The 18443-nt window shown below is 50.5% G+C and overlaps 9 protein-coding genes across 9 annotated transcripts; 3 read left to right on the top strand and 6 right to left on the bottom strand.

Moving 5' to 3' along the window:
- Window positions 1-499: 499 nt before the first annotated feature.
- BO88DRAFT_404075 (GFA family protein) lies at window positions 500-1595 on the bottom strand. The gene is made up of 2 exons (XM_025706523.1): window positions 994-1595; window positions 500-928 (listed from the first exon to the last, which is right to left on the bottom strand). Exons 1-2 carry the CDS (start codon window positions 1247-1249, stop codon window positions 672-674), a joined length of 513 nt encoding a protein of 170 aa, XP_025564267.1. The 5' UTR covers window positions 1250-1595; the 3' UTR covers window positions 500-671.
- BO88DRAFT_265423 (uncharacterized protein) lies at window positions 1520-2205 on the bottom strand. Its single transcript, XM_025702313.1, has one exon. It carries the CDS (start codon window positions 2099-2101, stop codon window positions 1679-1681), a length of 423 nt encoding a protein of 140 aa, XP_025564266.1. The 5' UTR covers window positions 2102-2205; the 3' UTR covers window positions 1520-1678.
- BO88DRAFT_265414 (F-box domain protein) lies at window positions 2206-4075 on the top strand. The gene is made up of 2 exons (XM_025702312.1): window positions 2206-2616; window positions 2667-4075. Exons 1-2 carry the CDS (start codon window positions 2309-2311, stop codon window positions 3991-3993), a joined length of 1635 nt encoding a protein of 544 aa, XP_025564265.1. The 5' UTR covers window positions 2206-2308; the 3' UTR covers window positions 3994-4075.
- Window positions 4075-6002, bottom strand: BO88DRAFT_265439 (glycoside hydrolase family 27 protein). The gene is made up of 7 exons (XM_025702314.1): window positions 5830-6002; window positions 5635-5767; window positions 5435-5575; window positions 5273-5362; window positions 4921-5223; window positions 4656-4840; window positions 4075-4576 (listed from the first exon to the last, which is right to left on the bottom strand). Exons 1-7 carry the CDS (start codon window positions 5896-5898, stop codon window positions 4157-4159), a joined length of 1341 nt encoding a protein of 446 aa, XP_025564264.1. The 5' UTR covers window positions 5899-6002; the 3' UTR covers window positions 4075-4156.
- Window positions 6003-6641: 639 nt separating this feature from the next.
- Window positions 6642-7713, bottom strand: BO88DRAFT_386500 (NAD(P)-binding protein; the record flags this gene model as incomplete). The annotated part of the gene is made up of 2 exons (XM_025704788.1): window positions 7294-7713; window positions 6642-7232 (listed from the first exon to the last, which is right to left on the bottom strand). The coding sequence occupies exons 1-2, from the start codon at window positions 7681-7683 to the stop codon at window positions 6642-6644; spliced, it is 981 nt and encodes a 326-aa protein (XP_025564263.1). The 5' UTR covers window positions 7684-7713.
- A 550-nt stretch (window positions 7714-8263) lies between these two features.
- Window positions 8264-10814, bottom strand: BO88DRAFT_424691 (OPT family oligopeptide transporter; the record flags this gene model as incomplete). The annotated part of the gene is made up of 5 exons (XM_025708757.1): window positions 8264-8383; window positions 8432-9712; window positions 9771-10160; window positions 10214-10481; window positions 10540-10814. The coding sequence occupies 5 exons, from the start codon at window positions 10812-10814 to the stop codon at window positions 8264-8266; spliced, it is 2334 nt and encodes a 777-aa protein (XP_025564262.1).
- Window positions 10815-13497: 2683 nt separating this feature from the next.
- On the bottom strand, window positions 13498-14642 carry BO88DRAFT_452727 (mitochondrial DNA replication protein; the record flags this gene model as incomplete). The annotated part of the gene is made up of 5 exons (XM_025710710.1): window positions 13498-13707; window positions 13761-14231; window positions 14291-14386; window positions 14445-14485; window positions 14531-14642. 5 exons carry the CDS (start codon window positions 14640-14642, stop codon window positions 13498-13500), a joined length of 930 nt encoding a protein of 309 aa, XP_025564261.1.
- Window positions 14643-14945: 303 nt separating this feature from the next.
- Window positions 14946-16014, top strand: BO88DRAFT_480875 (amidohydrolase 2; the record flags this gene model as incomplete). The annotated part of the gene is made up of 3 exons (XM_025712173.1): window positions 14946-14992; window positions 15038-15504; window positions 15563-16014. 3 exons carry the CDS (start codon window positions 14946-14948, stop codon window positions 16012-16014), a joined length of 966 nt encoding a protein of 321 aa, XP_025564260.1.
- Window positions 16015-16246: 232 nt separating this feature from the next.
- BO88DRAFT_265381 (Zn(II)2Cys6 transcription factor) lies at window positions 16247-18422 on the top strand. The gene is made up of 2 exons (XM_025702311.1): window positions 16247-16408; window positions 16457-18422. Exons 1-2 carry the CDS (start codon window positions 16301-16303, stop codon window positions 18335-18337), a joined length of 1989 nt encoding a protein of 662 aa, XP_025564259.1. The 5' UTR covers window positions 16247-16300; the 3' UTR covers window positions 18338-18422.
- Window positions 18423-18443: the final 21 nt, after the last annotated feature.

Here is an 18443-nt window from a genome sequence, read left to right as displayed (position 1 = left end):
GGTATCGCGGCATATTATATTCTATGTTCGCGATGCTATCTGGCTACGGCTGGCTGACCCCGCCCTGCACTCCAGGTCTTGCGGATGAACCTGGTGTCTACTGACACCCCGGATGATCGATGAGGATGGCATCGTGCTGAATTTCAGGGGTATCGACTGGATTATTCTTGAAGTCGTCAGCTGCTGGCTGGCATAGCTGCACTCGTGGTCTCTGCAGCTGGATGGTTGCCAGTCTCCCGGCTCTCACATGCTCGTGATGACTGCTCGGAGTTCTCTAGCCCTGTCGATCACCCTGATTCAGAGCCGGACGGGGACTTACACAGTAGGAACATGTTTTCAATCTAGTCGATATTATTGGCCCGATGGTAGTATCAGCTGCTCGGGAACTTCTGGCAAGGCTGAAGCCTAATCATTGCTCATACTTCGTGACAGCTAACTAAAAAAGAAAAGCAAGATCGTGTATATCTACATCCGGCTCCGGGGCCTACTATTTATCCCATCCAGTCATTCCTTCTTGCGGCCTTGCTCATCCAAAAGATCACTTTGCTCATCAATTCCCGACCACTTTGGCTTCCCATCTGGAATATCCAGGACTCGCTTGCCGTAGAAAATATGGCACCTATACGACATCATAAGCATCATGCAATCTAAGCCGGCACCCCAAGGACCACTCACTCTGGTTCAAAGGCTTCGCGCCAGTGCTGTCGATGTTCATCATGATCAGCGCTCTCGATGGCCTGCGGAAACATCAAGCAGACGTTCCGACCCTCATCCATAATAGGGGATCGACAATAGGAACAATACACCTTAGTCGGAAGCTTATACTCCTGGGTGTCATTTGTGGAGGAGTAGAACGACAGGCCTTCAGCCCCCTTCGTAAAAGCGAGATCAGATTTATGGAAAATAGCCGCCCATTGGAATGGCGCGCCTACACAGTCAGCATGTTTCAGCCACTACCTCGTAAGTAAGAAACTACCGACACGGCAGACATACCATGCGTCACTTGACAGCCCCGACAGTGGCAGAATTTAGACTTCAATGGTCGGTCCCGGCTTAGTTGGTAAGTCACCTGGCCGCATTGGCATTTCCCACGCCATTTCACGGGACCGAATTCCTCAGGGGAGCGGATGCTGTAGGGCGGACGCTTTGTCCAGTCGTCTTCGCCGGATTTGGATTGATTGTTCTGAGAGGGATAGGTGGCGCCCACATCGGGGAGAGGATCGCCTCCGTATTGAGTGTTGTTTGCCATTTTAGCTGCTGTGGGCTGGAAATGGATGAAGCTGATGCGGTTGAATAGGGAGGGTGGCGTTGGACGTGGCAGGGGTCTGGAGTGGCAGAGGTAAGGTCTAGGAAGTCGCATAGCCTGGAGTAGTATGTACACTGTAATATAGACTACCCTGGCAGTGTACCAGGTGAATTGGCTTGGTTGTCTGCATGATGGCTATTTATTTGTCCTGAGGGCTGGTTGTTGGACATGATGTCATGGCGATGTAGTTGACGGGGCCCTGTTTTTGGTGAGTGGCCAGGAGAGGACGATGGATCAGAGACTGTTCTGGATAAGCTTATTTTAAATCATGATGCAGTTTTCTATTGACGATATGCAGCAGTGGTAGGTAAGTTGGTAAGTTGTTATAGGGTATATATAGACTGTTGGAGTATTGCTGATGACCCCATCGGGTTAGTGGCACTCTTTAGGGTCACGCGTCGAGGACCGCGCGAGAATCTCTCTCAATTCTTGGATCTTAATTCTACATTTCATCAGCTTGGAGGAAAGACCCTTCAACCCTTTCCAGCCATTATGTGGTGCACTTTCAGCCCTGCTGCAGCCACCGGCGTCGGGAGTTGAATTGGGATCAATTTCCGCCGAGACCCTCTGGGGCAAATGGGACCAAAATGCCAACCACCAAGCAATCCCTGAGGCAAACATGAAACACCCGCCTGCCCCCCTTATATGAACCAACTGGGGGACATGTCTCCCCTCATTTCGCTTGCTAATGTGATGAGTCCTGCGCCAATTGCCAATCAAGCGTTTCAAAAAAACGGTGCTCGGCCCCGGCTTTGACCAGCGACGCGCTGGAATGGGGACGAACTGCGGGTTCATGCAGCGACTTCACATCACACAGCTTTCCCGACACCAATCAATCACCACCGCGCCGTTGATTATTCACTCGCCTTTGCATCCTTCCCACGCTGCCTTCCTGGCTCCTTAACGGTCTCTTTGTTCCACCGCTCCATCTCCCCTTTTAACTTCGCTCCTCGTTCCCTCCAGTCCATTGCAACTGTCCATGTCGCTTGTCTGCTCACCACTATGGGTTTACTGAGCCGGCTTCGCAGGCGGTCCAAGAGCCATAGCCGCGCGGGGAATGTGGCCACCTCCTACGACCACCTTTGCCTTGACTCCCACCACACTTTCGCCGGCCTCGACCTCACAAAGAAGCTTCCCCGACCGCTGCTGGCTCGCATCTTCACCTATGTGTGTCCGCACACCATTGATTCGAGCTATGATACCTCCGAGGAGTCGATGACAGAGGATGGCTGCATGCTCTGTGATATGCGCGACCTGGCACATTGTGCCGTGGTCTGTAAACGGTGGTATCTGGAGGCTCGGGCTTTGCTGTGAGTTTCTTTGTTCCTTAATTTCGCTCTCTGCTGATCGCTGGTTATAGTTACGCTCACGTCCGTATCGACGCCGTCCACTACTGCGAGCTTGAGGTCCAACTTGCCGCCAAACGAAAACGCCACTCCTTCTTCGACCGCAACGGCGAAGCGATCGATGCCCCACAAGTACGCTTGCAGCTGTTCATGCAGACTGTCCGAGATTCACGAGACCTGGGGCGCATGGTGCTCTCCCTACGGATGCCGTACATGACACGCGAGGCCAGCAAGGCGGAGATTGCGCGCACCATTTCCGTGACGCCTAATATACGCTACGTTGACCTGCCGGCGGGGATATACAGCGATGACGCGTCGTGTCTGGCGTTGAAGCAGGAGCTTATCGGACGGTGTCCGGATTTGCGTCGCATGACCTATCGACACGGCGCCGAGGGCAGTTTCTCGCAGCTGCCGGAAGCCCGTCTGTGGCAGAATTTGGAGGTGCTGGAACTCTCTCGACTATACATTGAGCCGCGGCTTCTTCGCATGGGGCTGGCCTCGTTTCCTAAACTCCGCGACCTGACCCTCGACGACCTGCCGTGGCTGGATGACTCGGCATTTGACCTCTCCGACACTCTGCCTCCTTTCCCAGCCGTCCAGCGGCTGACCCTTCGCGATACCCCGAACGTCACGGCAAGCGGGCTTGCCGGCGTTCTCTCCCTGCCTTTGAACCGCATGGAACTACAATATTTGACATTGTCTGCGACGGGGGTGCTCCCGTCCACTCTGCACCAGATCCTGTCAGCTGCGCCGCAGCTACACGCCCTATCAGTCATTCAGGACGTATCGCGGTCCTTCCCGACCGACCGGGTTCCGCCGCTGTCTTCCCGGTCGCTGCAATTACTGCACTACGAGATCACCTCGCCGGCGGGGTCGTACGGCCTGCCGCCAGTAGCTGCATCCTACTACACGTACCTGATCTCGTCGCTCATGTCGAACTGCCTGCCAGGACTGCGTGACCTTTACGTGCGCGACGCCAGCTTCCCGGAGACACTGCTGCTGGCGCCGCCCCCGCGACTATTCGGTGGCGGCGAGGGCGGACCACAGTTCTTCAGCGGAGGAATCTCGCAGCCCCTAAACGTGTACAGCAAGGGTCTGGACGAGTTAGAATGGAACTTTACGCCGTACGAGCCACCATCAACACGAGGACGGCGCGATGGCACAACCCGACCGGTGAGCTTCCACGACGCGCAGCTCAGTCGGTCATGGGGCGGAGACGCACGCAAGAGCGTGCTAGTGGGCAATGGATTTGGTGGATTCCTGGCAGTGCCAGTGGACGATGGACGACCAAAGAGCAGCGGGGGATGGCGACGCGAGAGCCGACAAGATTTGTGGAGGTAGCATCGAGGCAGCAGCGAGGCAGCATAGCGATTGGAGCAATATAATGATAATGACTATACCATCATCCATGATCCCCACGCTCCCACAATACTATATATATAGTAACCACCATCCCCATCACCCAACCCAACACTCAAAAAAGGAAGAGAGAAGAAAGATTGAACTAACATTCCTCCCCAACAACCAAAACCGCCACATCATGCGCCTGCAACTTGGCCTCATACTTATCCCTCACACAACCCAAATCCTTTCCCGTCCACGCATCCGTCACCTTATACCCACCGTCTTTCTTCCCCTTCTTTCCCTTCGAATCCTTATTCTTCCCCTTTAACTCAGGCACCTCCCCCCAAACCGCCGTACGAGTCTTCACCCCGTCCTCCGAATTCAACATCAACACAAACACCTCCCCGGAAGACGTCGGCCCAGACCAATACTCCGCCGGATGCTCCGCATCAAACGTCCAATCGGGGTTATATCCCCATTTATATGGGTACGCGGGGCGCCCGATCACGGCGTCTTGGTGGAAGGTGAGAAGGGGTTTGTTGAGGAGGATGGTGAGGTGGGAGGTGTCGATGGAATCCAACTACACAATACCATCAAGATTATGTTAGAATTTGTTTGATCAGGTGTATAGGGAAGAAGGGGGAAGGGGAAAGGTATACAGGCGTCCCAATAATCAACGGCGCCTTCATCATCGCCCACAAGGCGAAATGCGCTCTATTCTCAGCGAGAGTCAAATTCCCATTCCCGACTTCCAGCATGTCCGGGTCCGGATAGCCCCAAAAGTTGGCGTAGTTCATGTAAAAGCTGTTTTCGTTGGCGATTTCGGCGATGCGGGACCATGTTGCTATCCACCGGGTATCTTTATTAGTATATAGCATCCTTAAAGAGCATTGTCTGTAATCAAAGGGATAGGGTAGGGTATACCGGTAATATCCCCCGACATGCGCCAGCTATTCCCCGTTTCATTCCCCCAGGCGTTGACGTCCGCTTGGCCCCAGTCACATAGTGAGTAGAGGATCGTTCTGTTGACGCTGAGTAGGGCATCGCGCATGCGCTGGTATCGCTTCGCTGTGGTGGAGGTGGCCCAGTCGTATCCCGGTGGTGCAGCGTCGGTCAGGTCCACGCAGGTGCCGTTGGGGAAGTTGGATCCGTCGGTGGTGTCGGGGACGCAGTAGGTGTATTGGTCTGTGAGGTTGGTGGGGACGCCACAGTTGTCGTATTTGAGGTCTATCCCTTTGTCAGAATAGAGGTTATCGGTGAGTAATGGGGGAAATACAGTCAACACCCCATTCAGCAAATGATTGCGCGTCGATTTCTTCGTAGCCTAGACTGGCTGGGTAGCCGGCGCAGGTGGTGAGGCCGGCGCCTTAGTATTCATATTACTTTGGTTAGCCGTGGTGATTCCTTGGGGGTAGATGGAGTTGGGGTATGTGCTCACTGCTGTAGATTCCCAGTTTCAGTCCCAGGGCGTGCACTTGGTCTGCGACGCCGGAGATGCCGTTAGGGAATTTGTCGGGATCGGGGATGATGCGTTTGGTGGTGGCGTTGCGGCCGGATTTGACGGACCAGCAGTCGTCGACTGTCTCTGTAAGTCAACTGTGCCAATGGGTAGTGGGGATAAAGGGGGGTGCGGTGTACTATTGATATACTCATATTCCAAGTCCTTCAACCCCAAATTGACCACCTCATTGGCAGCAGTCACGATCTTGTCGGCGTCAATGTCGCAGCTGTATGCGTTCCATGAGTTCCAGCCAAGGGCAGGAGTGCGGCCCTACAATTGATGATAATCTTCTTAGTCGAGAGATAGACATGGTAGGAATGAAACTGACATACCACGCCGTCAGGTCGAACCAGGGCTGTAGCCGGCACTAACAGTACGGACGAGGTGAGAAGCCACCACATCTTGTTCAGTCTTCACTCAATGGATAGCTAGGCAGACACGGTGAAAGCAGACAGATCGGTGACCGAAAGAGAGTGAAAAAAAGCATAGCTTATGTAGCTGAGCTGGTCGTGCGGGGAACCGTCAATGATGCACCTGCAGGTCCGGTTAAGATCTGCAGGCGAGGCCAATAGTGTCTATCGTGTCCGGATTTGGCTTCGCCTGATTTAGGCTATTTGAAGTAGACGTAAGCATTGCGGGATAATGATTCGGTGTTTGCATGGTGGCAGGTTTCTGGATGTGCCGTGTTGGATGCGGAATAGTGTTGCTGCAGGTTGATGCAGGTTATATTAAGTGGTGATATTGTTTGACTTTGACGGGCGTGGACTGCGGGGTTGTGCTGGTATCTGTTGAAAGAATTAGTAAATGTATTTTGTAATGATCTGGGATGAGGTATCAGTAGATTTTCTCTGGTACGTTTTGGAGGTATACTGCGATTGAGGTTGATAAACTCTCGGGTGATTAAGTGTATTGCCATGGTCAAGCGACATGCAACCGAAGCTTCAAGATGCTTGATCGTACGATGACTGACTGAAATAGGCAAAGATGGACATGGAAGAGTCATGTAAATACACCAATCGGTGTCCCATGCGGGGGTTCGACAGCAGACCCTAAAATAGTCTGCTCAATGTCTTGGACACGCCCTAGAAGTACGCAGTCAACAATTGCAATAGATACATATTCTATAGCCATAACAGCACACTCATCAAACTTCATATCCACCTCCAAACAACCCCCTCAAATACCACTCAAACGTCCTCCCCTCCATCCCAAACTCCCCATTATGCACCTCCCCCGGCGGTCTCCAAAACCTCCCAGCCCCTTGCATCCCCTTAACCAGAATCCAGAAATCAATCGGAAATGCTCCCTTCCCTTTTACCTCCGCCGGTACCCTTTCCTTATCCTTCCACACCTCATCCATTAGACTGATTGGATACACTGTCTTTTTCACTTTCTTCCCGGAGTACTTCTCCAGTAACTGTGCAATCTCATTATACGAGATACGATCACTCACAAAATTCAGCGTCCGGTTCTCCGACCGTTCCGGATGCTTGATCGTCTCGACGATAAACTCTCCTAGATCGTCAATGTGCGTGAAATCAATAGTGGCATCCGCGTCGCCGAGTATATGCAGTGTGTATTCAGATGCATGAGGGTTCGTCCACGGACACCATATCTCCTCACGAGATTGGTTGTAGAAGTCCCCGCAGCCGACAAGGGTGTATGTCATAGAGCCTGATTTTATAGCTGGATGGTGTAGACAGGCTTCGTTGGCGGCGGATTTGGTATTCCACATCTGTAGTATATGTTATCAGTGTCTGATGGGTTGTCTCGTATTTGATATGGTGTAGAATTACCGGATGAAGATACCCAACTTCATCCCCCGGCGGTCTATACACATGATGCATACCGTATTCACTGGGGTAGAATCGCCTAACTCCTGTCCTTGCCCCAGCATCTTGGATCTTGGATTGTGCTTGGAGCGCTTTGCCGTTCAGGGCGCTGATGATGATCTCGACATCGGCGAGATGAGAGACGAGGTCGTCTACGGTGCAGGAGAGAATGTCCACTGGTTCAGTGCGTAGACGGCTTTGTTGCTCTGCTGTGAATTGCTTGTTTATAGAGCGAGCAGTGGATTCGGATTGCGGTGCGATTAATTGAAGGACCTCGTGGGAGGTCTTAGTGAGGAGGGCGCGCAGGACGGACTGGCCGATTTGGCCGGTCGAGCCGAAGAGGGCGATTTTCATGATGATAATGAGTTAGACTGGAAGTATATGCTCCGATTATCGTGATGATGATTGATATCTTATCTGAATCCATTGATGAACATATGAACATGGCCATTACGTCATAGGTAGGTATGCACTCGGTTCCGCATCTCTTGGATTGCTTGATCAACAGATTTTCGAAGTATGACATGCTTTTTGTCGGGATTTACTTTCCAGATTATTCATCGTCAGTGTTCTGGTTTGAGATGGTCGCGTTTCTCTTTCTGATATCCTCTTCGGCTAGGGGGCATTAAAAACTCCACAGACTGGAGACAGATTCAATTGCACAAGACCTGCTCACTCAGCTAGTACTCTCTCAAGTGGAACAGGATGGCTTTTGTAAACAATAGTGTAATGATGCAGGTGCTATATACAGTGTTCTCCAAAAAGATCGCAACATAGCAGAGCGGTTGTGTATATACAAGGCAGGGGAATGATTCGAAACAATAAGGATAACCGACATCGTGACGCAAAAGGCAATAAAAACTCGTACGTTGTAGACATCGCACATGTAAAGCAACATCCACTCATGATTGTACCGAAATTGACACCCCAGTCATCAGTTCAATGCATATGGAGGCAGATCAGCCGGAGGGAAGCACCGATCAGTCGCATTTGGATCATTGCCCCACCACGAAGGAAACGACAGATTAGGCAGATTGATAATGAAGATGCAAACCTGCAGCAAGTTAGTTTCAGCACCATCAAGTCAGCGAAGACAACCTACCAAGGTCATGAGCTGCGTTCCACAATCCAGACCGACCCCCGTCAGATAGTTGTACTTTCTCCACCATACCGGGCAATACCGAGGAAGGATGCCCATGAACAGGATGCAGGCCAGGAAAGACATGAAGAAGTTAGCAGTCGGGTACGTCGGAAATAGCATGCCCCCATAAAACATCAACGTAGGGTTGAACCAACGTTCCATGTCCCACCGGGGCTTCCACTTTTGCACAAGCCAGGTAAGAAATACAGCCCCGGCACCCACGAGGAAAGAGTAGTACACCCACGGGTAGCGTTCACCGAAGAACTCCTTAGGACCCAGGATGCCCCAGATGATGGAGTTAGAATAGTAAACACGGGATTGCACAGCATCCCACGCCTCTGAGGTCCGCTGGCCAATCAGGTAAGGCCGTTCCCGGTCAACGATCAATTGCATGAAGCCGTAATTGATGAATGGACCGAGCATGGTGCCCCAGACCTGACCCCAGAACATCTCTCGCTCCGGGATCTTCATGTAGAACCCGAACTTATAGTCAGAAATGAGGTTGAGGTTTTGCTCCAAAACACAGTAACCGTACGTATAGGCTGAAAGCACGGCAGTCGGCTTCCCGGGGAACATGGCACCCGCCAGTAAATCACTGAACGAGCCCATTCCGACCTGCGTGTTGGCCACAGCCCACAAAATGCCGTTGGGCCAGGTGAAGATAAACGAAAATAGACAGATGACAATGAGGCCCCACGCTGACAGCTTCATGTTTCCTTCGTAGCCCTGAGCAATAGCGATCACCGCACATATTCCAAGCAGACTAAGATACCACCAGTGGGGTACCCGCTTTTGGAAGGACATGAGCTTGAGGTAGGGATCATCATAGTCGCTGCGCTTATTGCTCCATGCGTTCTTGAAATCCTCCCAGCCCGATTTGCCGTACCACAGGATTGCGTAGGTCATAGAGGCTGTAAGGGCGGCGAAGGTCCAGAACCAGTAGAACACATATGATGGAGCCCAGTAAGGGGACCCGTACTCAGCCAGTGCAGTGCGGTTAACCTCAAGGTTGGAGCCAACGATGGCCGTAACGTCGTAAGTGCTGCCATTGGCAGTGTAGGTACCGGTATCCATTGGTGCAAAGTTCTGTGCGTTCATGGTGTTGGTGAAGTAGATGGCGGGATATATTATCCAGACACAGAGAATGATGAAGATACATTGGTTCATACTAGACCAGAGCGGTGTATAGTATGGATACATGTAGGTGATGTAGTTCCAATCAAGCGACAAGTCCAGAATACCCTATGCTCAAAGGTTAGCAGTCCTATTCTACTTTGTAGGTATACAGATGGGAACGGACAAATCCGTAGGTACCCGATCCCAGGACAAAGGCCTTCCAGTTACCATGGCCAAACCAGCAGATCAAAGGAAGAGAGCTCAGCAAAGGAAAAATGAGCTCTGGAAGCCACTCATACACAAAGGTGATAGATGCGATGATGGCAAAGTACTTGAGGGCTTTCTTCGTGACGGATGGGTTCCGATGCATCGCATTGAACAGTGCCACGTTGGGCAGCACTCCGGGATAATACATCTTCGGGGGTCGAACCAGGATATCACGGAAGAGACCCGCGAAGCCATATCCGATCATTTGAGAGGCCAACAAGAAGAACATAGACCACCCAGCGTTGAGCTTTTCGCCGTAGTAGAGTTCGATGGCAGACAAGGGGCCCATTCCGATAGCCGTGTAGCACTGTTCTTGTCAGCTTGACAAGCGCACTATCAGCGTGAAGGAAAGTCACTCACACTACCCCAGTAGGCCACAACAATAAGTGCATGCTCCTTAGCGTTCCAGGGACCTGGGTTCATCGACCATTTCCATCCAAAGAAGCTGAATTGCCTTGTGGGTAAATAACGAGCCATGGCATCACCCATGCCCCAGGATAGCAACTGGACGGCATAACTGGTGATTGAGTTGTAGTACGGCTTGAAGAAGTAAAAGGTGGAAAGTGCGCAGCCAACAAGCACCCAGAAGGTAGACAGAACCCAGAATCGGAAGGTTAGGATTGGTTCACTGCGTAGGTTGGATATCAGCCATGCGATCAACCCTGAGAATGGAACAAGAAGCTTACGTCGGGTCATTGCGAAGATCTACCGTCTTAGCCACCAAGGGTATGGGATAGTCCTTCAGGCGTGGATCGATGAACTCGTCACTATCCTCAGGGATAATACCCTCCCCGATGGGAACATCGTTGAAATTCCCCTTGAAGTCCGCCTCAGCAACGAAGCCCGGGGCGACTTCCACATCATGGATGTCCACAGACTCCTTGACCAGCAAGTCATCCTTCTTCTCATTGACCTCCACCGCAGGGGTGGAGACGGGACTGTCGGTTACCTCGTCTGCCATGCCAGTATTGGTTCAAGAACGAGACGGTCGCATTGTTTGAAAAGAACCGTTGCATTAAATCTGTGACCTGATGTGGCCTTATATATGTCGTTCGCTGTGCTAAGCGCCATCTCGAGCACTCGTACACCCCGTTATCTGGAGGCAAGACGGCCAGAAACCGGATTACCGGATACGGGTCTATGTGCTCGAAGAGAATGATAACGACTTGCTAGCCCCTGGTTCCAATGAGAACGGACTCTGTTCATTTCGCTAGTGAAAGTACTGGCTGGACTACACCATATGCGACGGCCAAGTGCAGTTCCCCGCTTCGCCGGTGATAAATGAAATGCCCGGCTTTTCTCGTAATGTCCAATCGCATGAGCCGCTATGTAAATGGCTAATGCCATGAAGCCTCTAGTTCGCCATTATCGAAGGACATTGCGAACAATGTGCCGGGAATCCGGTCTCCAGGTGCGCTACGATTGTATCATGGGTGATAGCGACGTTGTGGCAGGATTGAATGAAGCCTATACAGATGCTAGTGCGCCAATTTTAAGACGCAATTGGCTTTTCGCGGTTTGTCTTTCAATAGTGGTTGGCGAAAATGACCCATTGCGATACACCAGGGAGATGGATGAGATATGGGGGTAATCTTATTGGCGGTGTCACACGTGGCCGAACAGTATTCCCGAAGCGAGTCTGATAACCATCTGCGGGGGGATAAGTCCATGAAAGGCACGGCCGCACACTGTTCTGAGAAATCACCAATCATCTTGGGAACGCGTACACCACCAACGGGTATCTTATCGCGATGGTAATTAAATTGTGATACTCAACGGCACAATATTCGCGCTGTTCGAAATTGGAGACTCGTAAGTGGTTGTTTTTGACTTCGCTTCTATCAGGCCGATGAGGAGGTGGCACAGAGAGTCCACCTTGCGTCGGAGCTCCAACGCATCTCCGAAGCATTGACCCGGGCGAGCACAGCACCCCTATGCACAGCGCATATACTTTGAAAATTAAAAGAAAAGAGGCATGAACTAAGCGCTCGAGGAGTTTACTGACAGGCCTGAGAACAGGATGTCACAACATCGAGATCAAATCATCGTGGGCAGATATCGCCATGGATTCTAGACTCAGGAGGTCGGGTGCTTGGGAGTGCATTGTATCAGCCAATGATTCAGTACACCACACCGAATAACTTGATTGAGGCACGCACCTGTAGAGATAAGCACCCAGTGTAATCCTCGGTTCCCCACGGCCTCCGTGATTTAGTTCACCAGCTGATAGGATCTACTTTGTGTGTCTGGGTGCAGCCTACCATGGGATGGCATTAACACCTGATCATTCATGACTTTTTGTAGCGGAATAATGTTTGGGGCCCAAAACAGGCTTTAATTTGATGTCTCAGTGGCGAAGGTTCAACAACGAATATAATTGTCCGACTAGGCGGTACATGACCAGTGATAGTCACAGCATCGCCATATCGTTGCAAGATGCCATCAGCAACTCACCATCGGATGATCGTAGACAAGCTTTCTAGTGTGATGTGTAGCTTGCCCATCCTGGGCTGTTGACCTCTAATCAGCGTCGTTTCCCCAAACCCCTCTTTCATGCATGTGGCACACAACACCAAGTGGCGCTGTATCAGCTAGTCGAGTGGGACTCATGGGGGTGTAAATTCCCTGAAATTGCTTCTTTCCTTGGATGTAATGGTAGATTCGGTGGCCAGAATCGACCTGCATAATATCACTCCGTGCATATTCAAAAACTGAGTTGCCTGCTCATGCGCATTGGTCTTTGAAAAATTATCATGAATGGACTTAAGTCCAGAGGGAGCTTGGAGTGGCGCCCCTGCAGACAAAACGACTTTCGCGAGACTTTGGATGGGTGAGAGTTGGAGTGTCTAGGCATCTTACCTGCTGTTTGTGTCACATGACACTCTTGGCTGTATTACATTGATCTCCCACTGTCTCCTAGAAGAATTCGCATTGACTCCCCTTCATACTCATGACTATCCAGCTAGGCTGTTGATTAGTGCACTGTTTACAGAGACATTGACAGAGCCAGTACCATTCTTGCCTTACAGATAGATACTTAGCACCCCACTAATGAGTCAATATGATAGGTTCGGCATGAACGCACTACGCCTCAGTGGGGGAGAAGCAATATGCTTCGCATAAAGAGGAAAAGGGGGGAAGGTGGAGGCTTGGTATTTGCTTGATTCCGCGAGTATCCTTATCTCGCCATATCCACTGTTCCTTGCATCAGCCTTACCACACCCAGAGGCATTATCGTTCGCAGTGTTCTTGCTGATAGTCCAGGCAATCATGCAATCAATTAGTAACACCATTACCTAAAGAACGCCGTCGGGAAGGGCAGATAAAAGTGCATCCAACTGGGTGGTTCTCTTGGCCTTCGAGATATCCTCGGTGTGGATCTGAGGTAGGTGATCCCGGCGACGATGTGTTCACTTGGTATATCTCGAGATTAAAGTAGATCAAGGGAAAGCTAGTAGTAATCGTACCAGGAACGTAAAGTGTTGACCGTAGCAGGCTAAAGCCATTATATATTTTCCACATGACGAGTTCCGATATCTTAGGAAATCTGTTATTTTCCCACCAACATGGCTTTTATAGGAATAGGGATTGCAAGCTCTATGCATACACGACCTATCACCTTTCTATCTGCACTTTTCTATGCATCATTTGCGATTAACAATCTCTTTAACCGTATCACCAAATCCTACCATACAGATCGTAGCCCATGCCGCAACCCCAATGCGAGGAACCACACCGCGAAACAGACCCTTGACTCCTGTCGTCGCAACGATATACTTGAATGTGGATAGAATTGTCGGAGAAGTTGGCCGGGCGGGATCATTCTTCATAGATTGCATTTCCACGCGCAACACCTGTAGAGTCAGCAATCGGACGTCCTTATTCCGTACATCTCAGGGACGCCTACTTCGAATGGCTGGTTCCAGCAGCTCAGTGCACCGCCAATAGTGGATGCCAGGATTTTCTCTCCAAATTTAAGCTTTTCGTCCTTCGGCTTTCCGTTGACTTTTCGGATGCTTTCTTCCGCAAAACGCGATATACCAATCCGAGAAGACCAGCCTGTAACCTGTCGTAGCGCGACAGCATTAACGCCTTTGTTCACTCCGCGAATTCCTTTCTCGCGAATAATCTGGAAGAACATTTCCAGAGCCCCGGGTACTCGGGCACCTCCAACACTCATCTTTGAGCGGGTCACTTCAACTGTTTTCATGCATGTCGTCATGCCCATCGTAAGATACGATTGCGCAACGCCACCACCAATGCCACCCAGAACACCGCAGACCGTAGGTGGTGCATTGAGCATTGATCTGGCATGATACTCGATCTCACTTGATGTTACTATCAGAATGGCACCTTTGGTGGAGGCTTCCAGCCAAGCCTGTGGGAATTAGTATAAATCGTGGCTAGGCGAGGGGGCTAGATGGATGGAATACGTACCCAAGGTATTAGCCCCTGATAAAAAGCAAGAAACCTTCCGCGGGACCAAGTCTTCTGGAATGCATCCCGCAATGTGTCTTGCCGGTGTGCTGCCAGCTGGAAGGGTAAGTCGTCAGGAATAACTCGAATCAATATGGATGGGTGTCAAGCATACATGGGTCTTGATTACTTCTAGCGGTTGTCCAAGAGACGTAACTATCTAAAGTTAGAAAGGTTCTTGGCAAGTAGATTTCTCATTACCTTGGAAGATGTTCATTAACGCGCCGACTGCCAAGTTCCGATAGGGAATGGGGCGCTTTTGCTCGGCAGTGCCTTGCAAAGTCGTGGTATGAGTAGCTACTGCTTGTGACATGTTTTAAACATTATCCCTCCAATGAACTGAAAATTCTGTCTAATCAATTGCTGGAATTAATGCTCTAATGATTGACCGACCATCGTGTTGCTCGTCGGATACATCCGGTGCGAAACCTCGGATGTATCGGCTTTCCCGAAGAGGAGTGCCGCCGGGATCAACCACTTACCATTGATGCCAAGGGAGGGGATGGTTAGGAAGTGCAGCGTTGAGTGGTAGGAACTTGCGATGTTAATATCAAAGCTCAATCTTCTGCGTGGGTGTCTACCGCGATTCATGGTTTACCAACGGGCTACCTACACAATGCTGTCACAAGCTCTAGCCACCCATGAGAGGCGCTCCAATACACCGTAGGTACATCCGGAAACGACAGCCGTTGAAGCTAATTCATCTAGATTCCTTCTCTCAACGGAGTCATTCGATACGCATGTCCATGTATTTGATCCCAAGCTAGGCCCATATGCTGCAGGGAGAGCATATACCCCCGAGGATGCGCCGCTGCAAAAATTACTGGCGTTGAATCGGAGCCTAGCAAGGGATTACAACAATACTACTCTTGTCTTGGTTCAGCCATCGCCTTACAAGAACGACTGCACAGTTATGATGCATTGCCTGCGAGAATTGAGGAACAGAGGCATCAGATCGTTTGGAATCGCAGTGTTAGATCTCGACACTACTACTGATGCGCAACTGAACGAAATGCACACCCTTGGAGTACGAGGTATTCGACTCAACTTCCAAGCCGATGGGAAAGAGGTCGACATTACACGTCTGATAAGCGTTTTGAACCGTACTGCAGACCGCATACGCAATCTTCCAGGCTGGGCGATCCAGTTGTTTGTTCCAGGATGGACATGGGACCGTGAGTACTTATCTACTAATGACAATGTATAGCAACTTTCGTGACTGACATACTATAGTCCTGCATGATGCTGTTCGTGAGCTCCCCGTTAGGGTTATTGCAGACCATCTAGGTGGCTTGCGTGGCACATCTAAGCTACCTTCGGAGTTACAATCGACGCCAACGTCCCAGCTGGGATTCCGCTCCCTCTTGTCATTAGCAAAACAATCGATTGTATATGTAAAAGTTTCCGGTTTATATCGTATGTCAGATTACTCAGCCTCAACCTTTGAAGACCTGCAGCCTATCGTTCAGGCAATGGCCAGAGAGATCCCTGATCAGGTCATCTGGGGAAGCGATTGGCCACACACGGGTGACGGACACAACCGGGTAAAAAGGTCAATAGGAAGCAAAGAACCATTCAGGATGATCGACAACCATGCAATTCTCCAAAGATTGCATGACTGGATGGGAGATGATGCCTACTGGAAGATGATGGTGGATAACCCGGGCCGACTGTATATTCACTGAGCATTTACTTTTGTTACACAAGCGCGTCACTGAACAGAGACCATCGAACCCAGGCAGCACATGAATTTTTTGTGAGAATTAGATATCCTATGAGTGCCTCCACTCAACACGAGCATCAGTAAATGAAGGCCTTAATGCAAAGTATAAATGGACGGCTTAGTAATAAATGCCAAGCCCGAGGCTCTTCGTTGTACAAGCAGAGACGAACTGGAATTTCCATCCTGCGCATGGGCCTCAATGTATCCTCAACAGCTACGCTACTGTACGCTGAAGTGCCATAGAAGCTATGGCTTCGATGAGTGAAAGTCCATCGGGCTCAACCCCTCGTCGTCATCGTCGAGGTTTACCTCGAAGTGTGGCGGCATGCCAACGGTGTCGACGACGCAAGCAGAAGGTCAGTGACATACCATTGAGTCAAATAATTACTCACTAAAGAAGCCAGTGTGATGGGAGAATGCCAACTTGCGGTCCATGCGCCGCTGCTGAAACGACATGCGTCATGTCGGATAGATTAGTGATCCAGCACCCAGCTCTGAATTGTGACTGTGATGCCCTACGGGCCCAACTTGCTGCTGCTGAGCGACGAAGTAATGAGCTGTCTGAAAGGTGTCAGCAGCTAGAGACCCGCTTGCTCGAGGCCCTTAGTTCTGTTCGATCAAATGACTCTGAGATTCCAAGTCCTAATCCTCCATTGCCTGGGCATAACTCTGCTGAGGCTATATCTCGGTCTGGCCAATTCAGAGGGAATCCAGATTGTCGCTTCCATAGTCGGATACTGAGACCAACCTTCTCATTGCAATTTAGCTCCAGAAGGGAGAACCGCAGTGCGATGAGCAGCGCTTGGGAGCTGTGGGGTGATATCACAGACATCGAAGTTCTTGAAACCGATGGCTTAAGTCTCGACAATGACACGTACATTAATCTGGCTGCCGCGTTTTTCGACAGGCGATGGCCATATTTACCAGTATTACATCGGCATACATTCGTCAACCAACACTTGACACCCTTTCTGACGAAGTCTGAGATGAGACCATTGACCAGTTTCATGGTTAACATCGTCTGTGCCATTGCGTCAACAGAGAAGTCATCACCCCAAACTCGCGACAAGATCCATCGGGTATTCTTCAAAGAAGCCATAAAAGACCTGGACTTAGTTTTGAGCGGCGAGAATATTGAATGTGTTCAGTGTCTTCTTCTACTGTGTATGTATGGCCATAATGAACCCCAGTCAGTCAATATGTGGTTCACAACCGCTATGGCCCTTAATTTAGCCATCGGCCTTGACCTTCACCGCAAGGAGAGCATTTCTGGGAAAGACATCATGGATGCAGAGATGTCTAAACGTGTATTCTGGTGCGCATACGTGATCAATTGCAGTGTGGCTATCAACATGGGCCGACCATTGGGAATCCAAAACTCAGATATCAGCATGCCCTTGCCTATGCAGCTAACGGATGCCCAGCTCATTGAATCTATTCAAAGCCCCAACGTCCAGGAGTCAGTGATACCGCATGTGGCTGACACGTCAACATTTGTCCACATTATTAAGCTCCGTCGAATCAACGCCGGTGTTTACAAGACATTTCATTCCATTGGTTCTGTCCCAACTGATCCTGCTGACCTGGATCGGCTTCGCAGTGGATATTTTCTGGAGCTGAATCAGTGGATAATAACAGCGCCGCGCTATATGCAGACGTTATCTACTTTCCAGTCCACTGAGTGGTTTCAGATTGCTTTCCATCACGCCGTTCTTTCACTTTACCGTCCCTCACGTGCGGTCCCAATGCCATCCCCAGATGATCTGCGGACCTGCACCGAGTCTGCAATTGGTCTGATAAGCTCATATAGCGCATTGTACGCGCGGAACCGCATCAAATATACGTTCATCGCAATTCACTCGTTGTTCTTGGCAGCCGTGACAATGCTGTATTCTCTGCGAGCATTTGCACCCTTGCGGCAAGAATTGACCAAGCCGGTGATTCAAACGAATATATCTACATTTCTTACACTCTTCCGGGGCATTTGCGATGGCCGTGCGGTCGGAGAAAAGTGTTGCAGGATTATAGAGCGGCTTGGCCAGTCGATTATGTCCTTATTCGAACATGAAGATCAGGCAGACTTGAGTATTGATACCGAGTTCCAAACCTGGTTTGGACTTCGAGCACACACGTTCTCCTCCAAGGCTAGCAACCCAGCCTCAGATGCCTATGCTCATGACTCACCGTTACGTCTTCCTGACGTTCAAATGGACCTCCCATGGGCTGACCTATTCATGGAGGGAATAGACATGAGCACGGCAGATGTTTGGAGCGTTCTCTTCTAATGTTTCTACGGAGAGTGGGGAGCGACGTCGAGCTAATTGAGATGTATCAAGGTGGCGCTGGGGGTGGTTTCCATTCACCACTTGCCCATCGGCTTCCATATGAACC

Source organism: Aspergillus vadensis (assembly GCF_003184925.1).
Source record: "Aspergillus vadensis CBS 113365 unplaced genomic scaffold BO88scaffold_8, whole genome shotgun sequence".
NCBI classification, from domain to species: domain Eukaryota; kingdom Fungi; phylum Ascomycota; class Eurotiomycetes; order Eurotiales; family Aspergillaceae; genus Aspergillus; species Aspergillus vadensis.
Note: the sequence above shows the minus strand (reverse complement) of the source record. Positions and strands in the feature narration are given on the sequence as shown.

Coding starts and splice junctions, on each gene's coding strand:
- BO88DRAFT_404075 (XM_025706523.1), bottom strand. CDS start 1,249: ATGGCAAACAACACTCAATACGGAGGCGATCCTCTCCCCGATGTGGGC. Junction 929..993: donor GGGCTGTCAAGTGACGCATG/GTATGTCTGCCG, acceptor CTGACTGTGTAG/GCGCGCCATTCCAATGGGCG.
- BO88DRAFT_265423 (XM_025702313.1), bottom strand. CDS start 2,101: ATGAACCCGCAGTTCGTCCCCATTCCAGCGCGTCGCTGGTCAAAGCCG.
- BO88DRAFT_265414 (XM_025702312.1), top strand. CDS start 2,309: ATGGGTTTACTGAGCCGGCTTCGCAGGCGGTCCAAGAGCCATAGCCGC. Junction 2,617..2,666: donor CTGGAGGCTCGGGCTTTGCT/GTGAGTTTCTTT, acceptor CGCTGGTTATAG/TTACGCTCACGTCCGTATCG.
- BO88DRAFT_265439 (XM_025702314.1), bottom strand. CDS start 5,898: ATGTGGTGGCTTCTCACCTCGTCCGTACTGTTAGTGCCGGCTACAGCC. Junction 5,768..5,829: donor TGGTTCGACCTGACGGCGTG/GTATGTCAGTTT, acceptor CATCAATTGTAG/GGCCGCACTCCTGCCCTTGG. Junction 4,577..4,655: donor CGTTGATTATTGGGACGCCT/GTATACCTTTCC, acceptor GGTATTGTGTAG/TTGGATTCCATCGACACCTC.
- BO88DRAFT_265381 (XM_025702311.1), top strand. CDS start 16,301: ATGGCTTCGATGAGTGAAAGTCCATCGGGCTCAACCCCTCGTCGTCAT. Junction 16,409..16,456: donor GTCGACGACGCAAGCAGAAG/GTCAGTGACATA, acceptor TAAAGAAGCCAG/TGTGATGGGAGAATGCCAAC.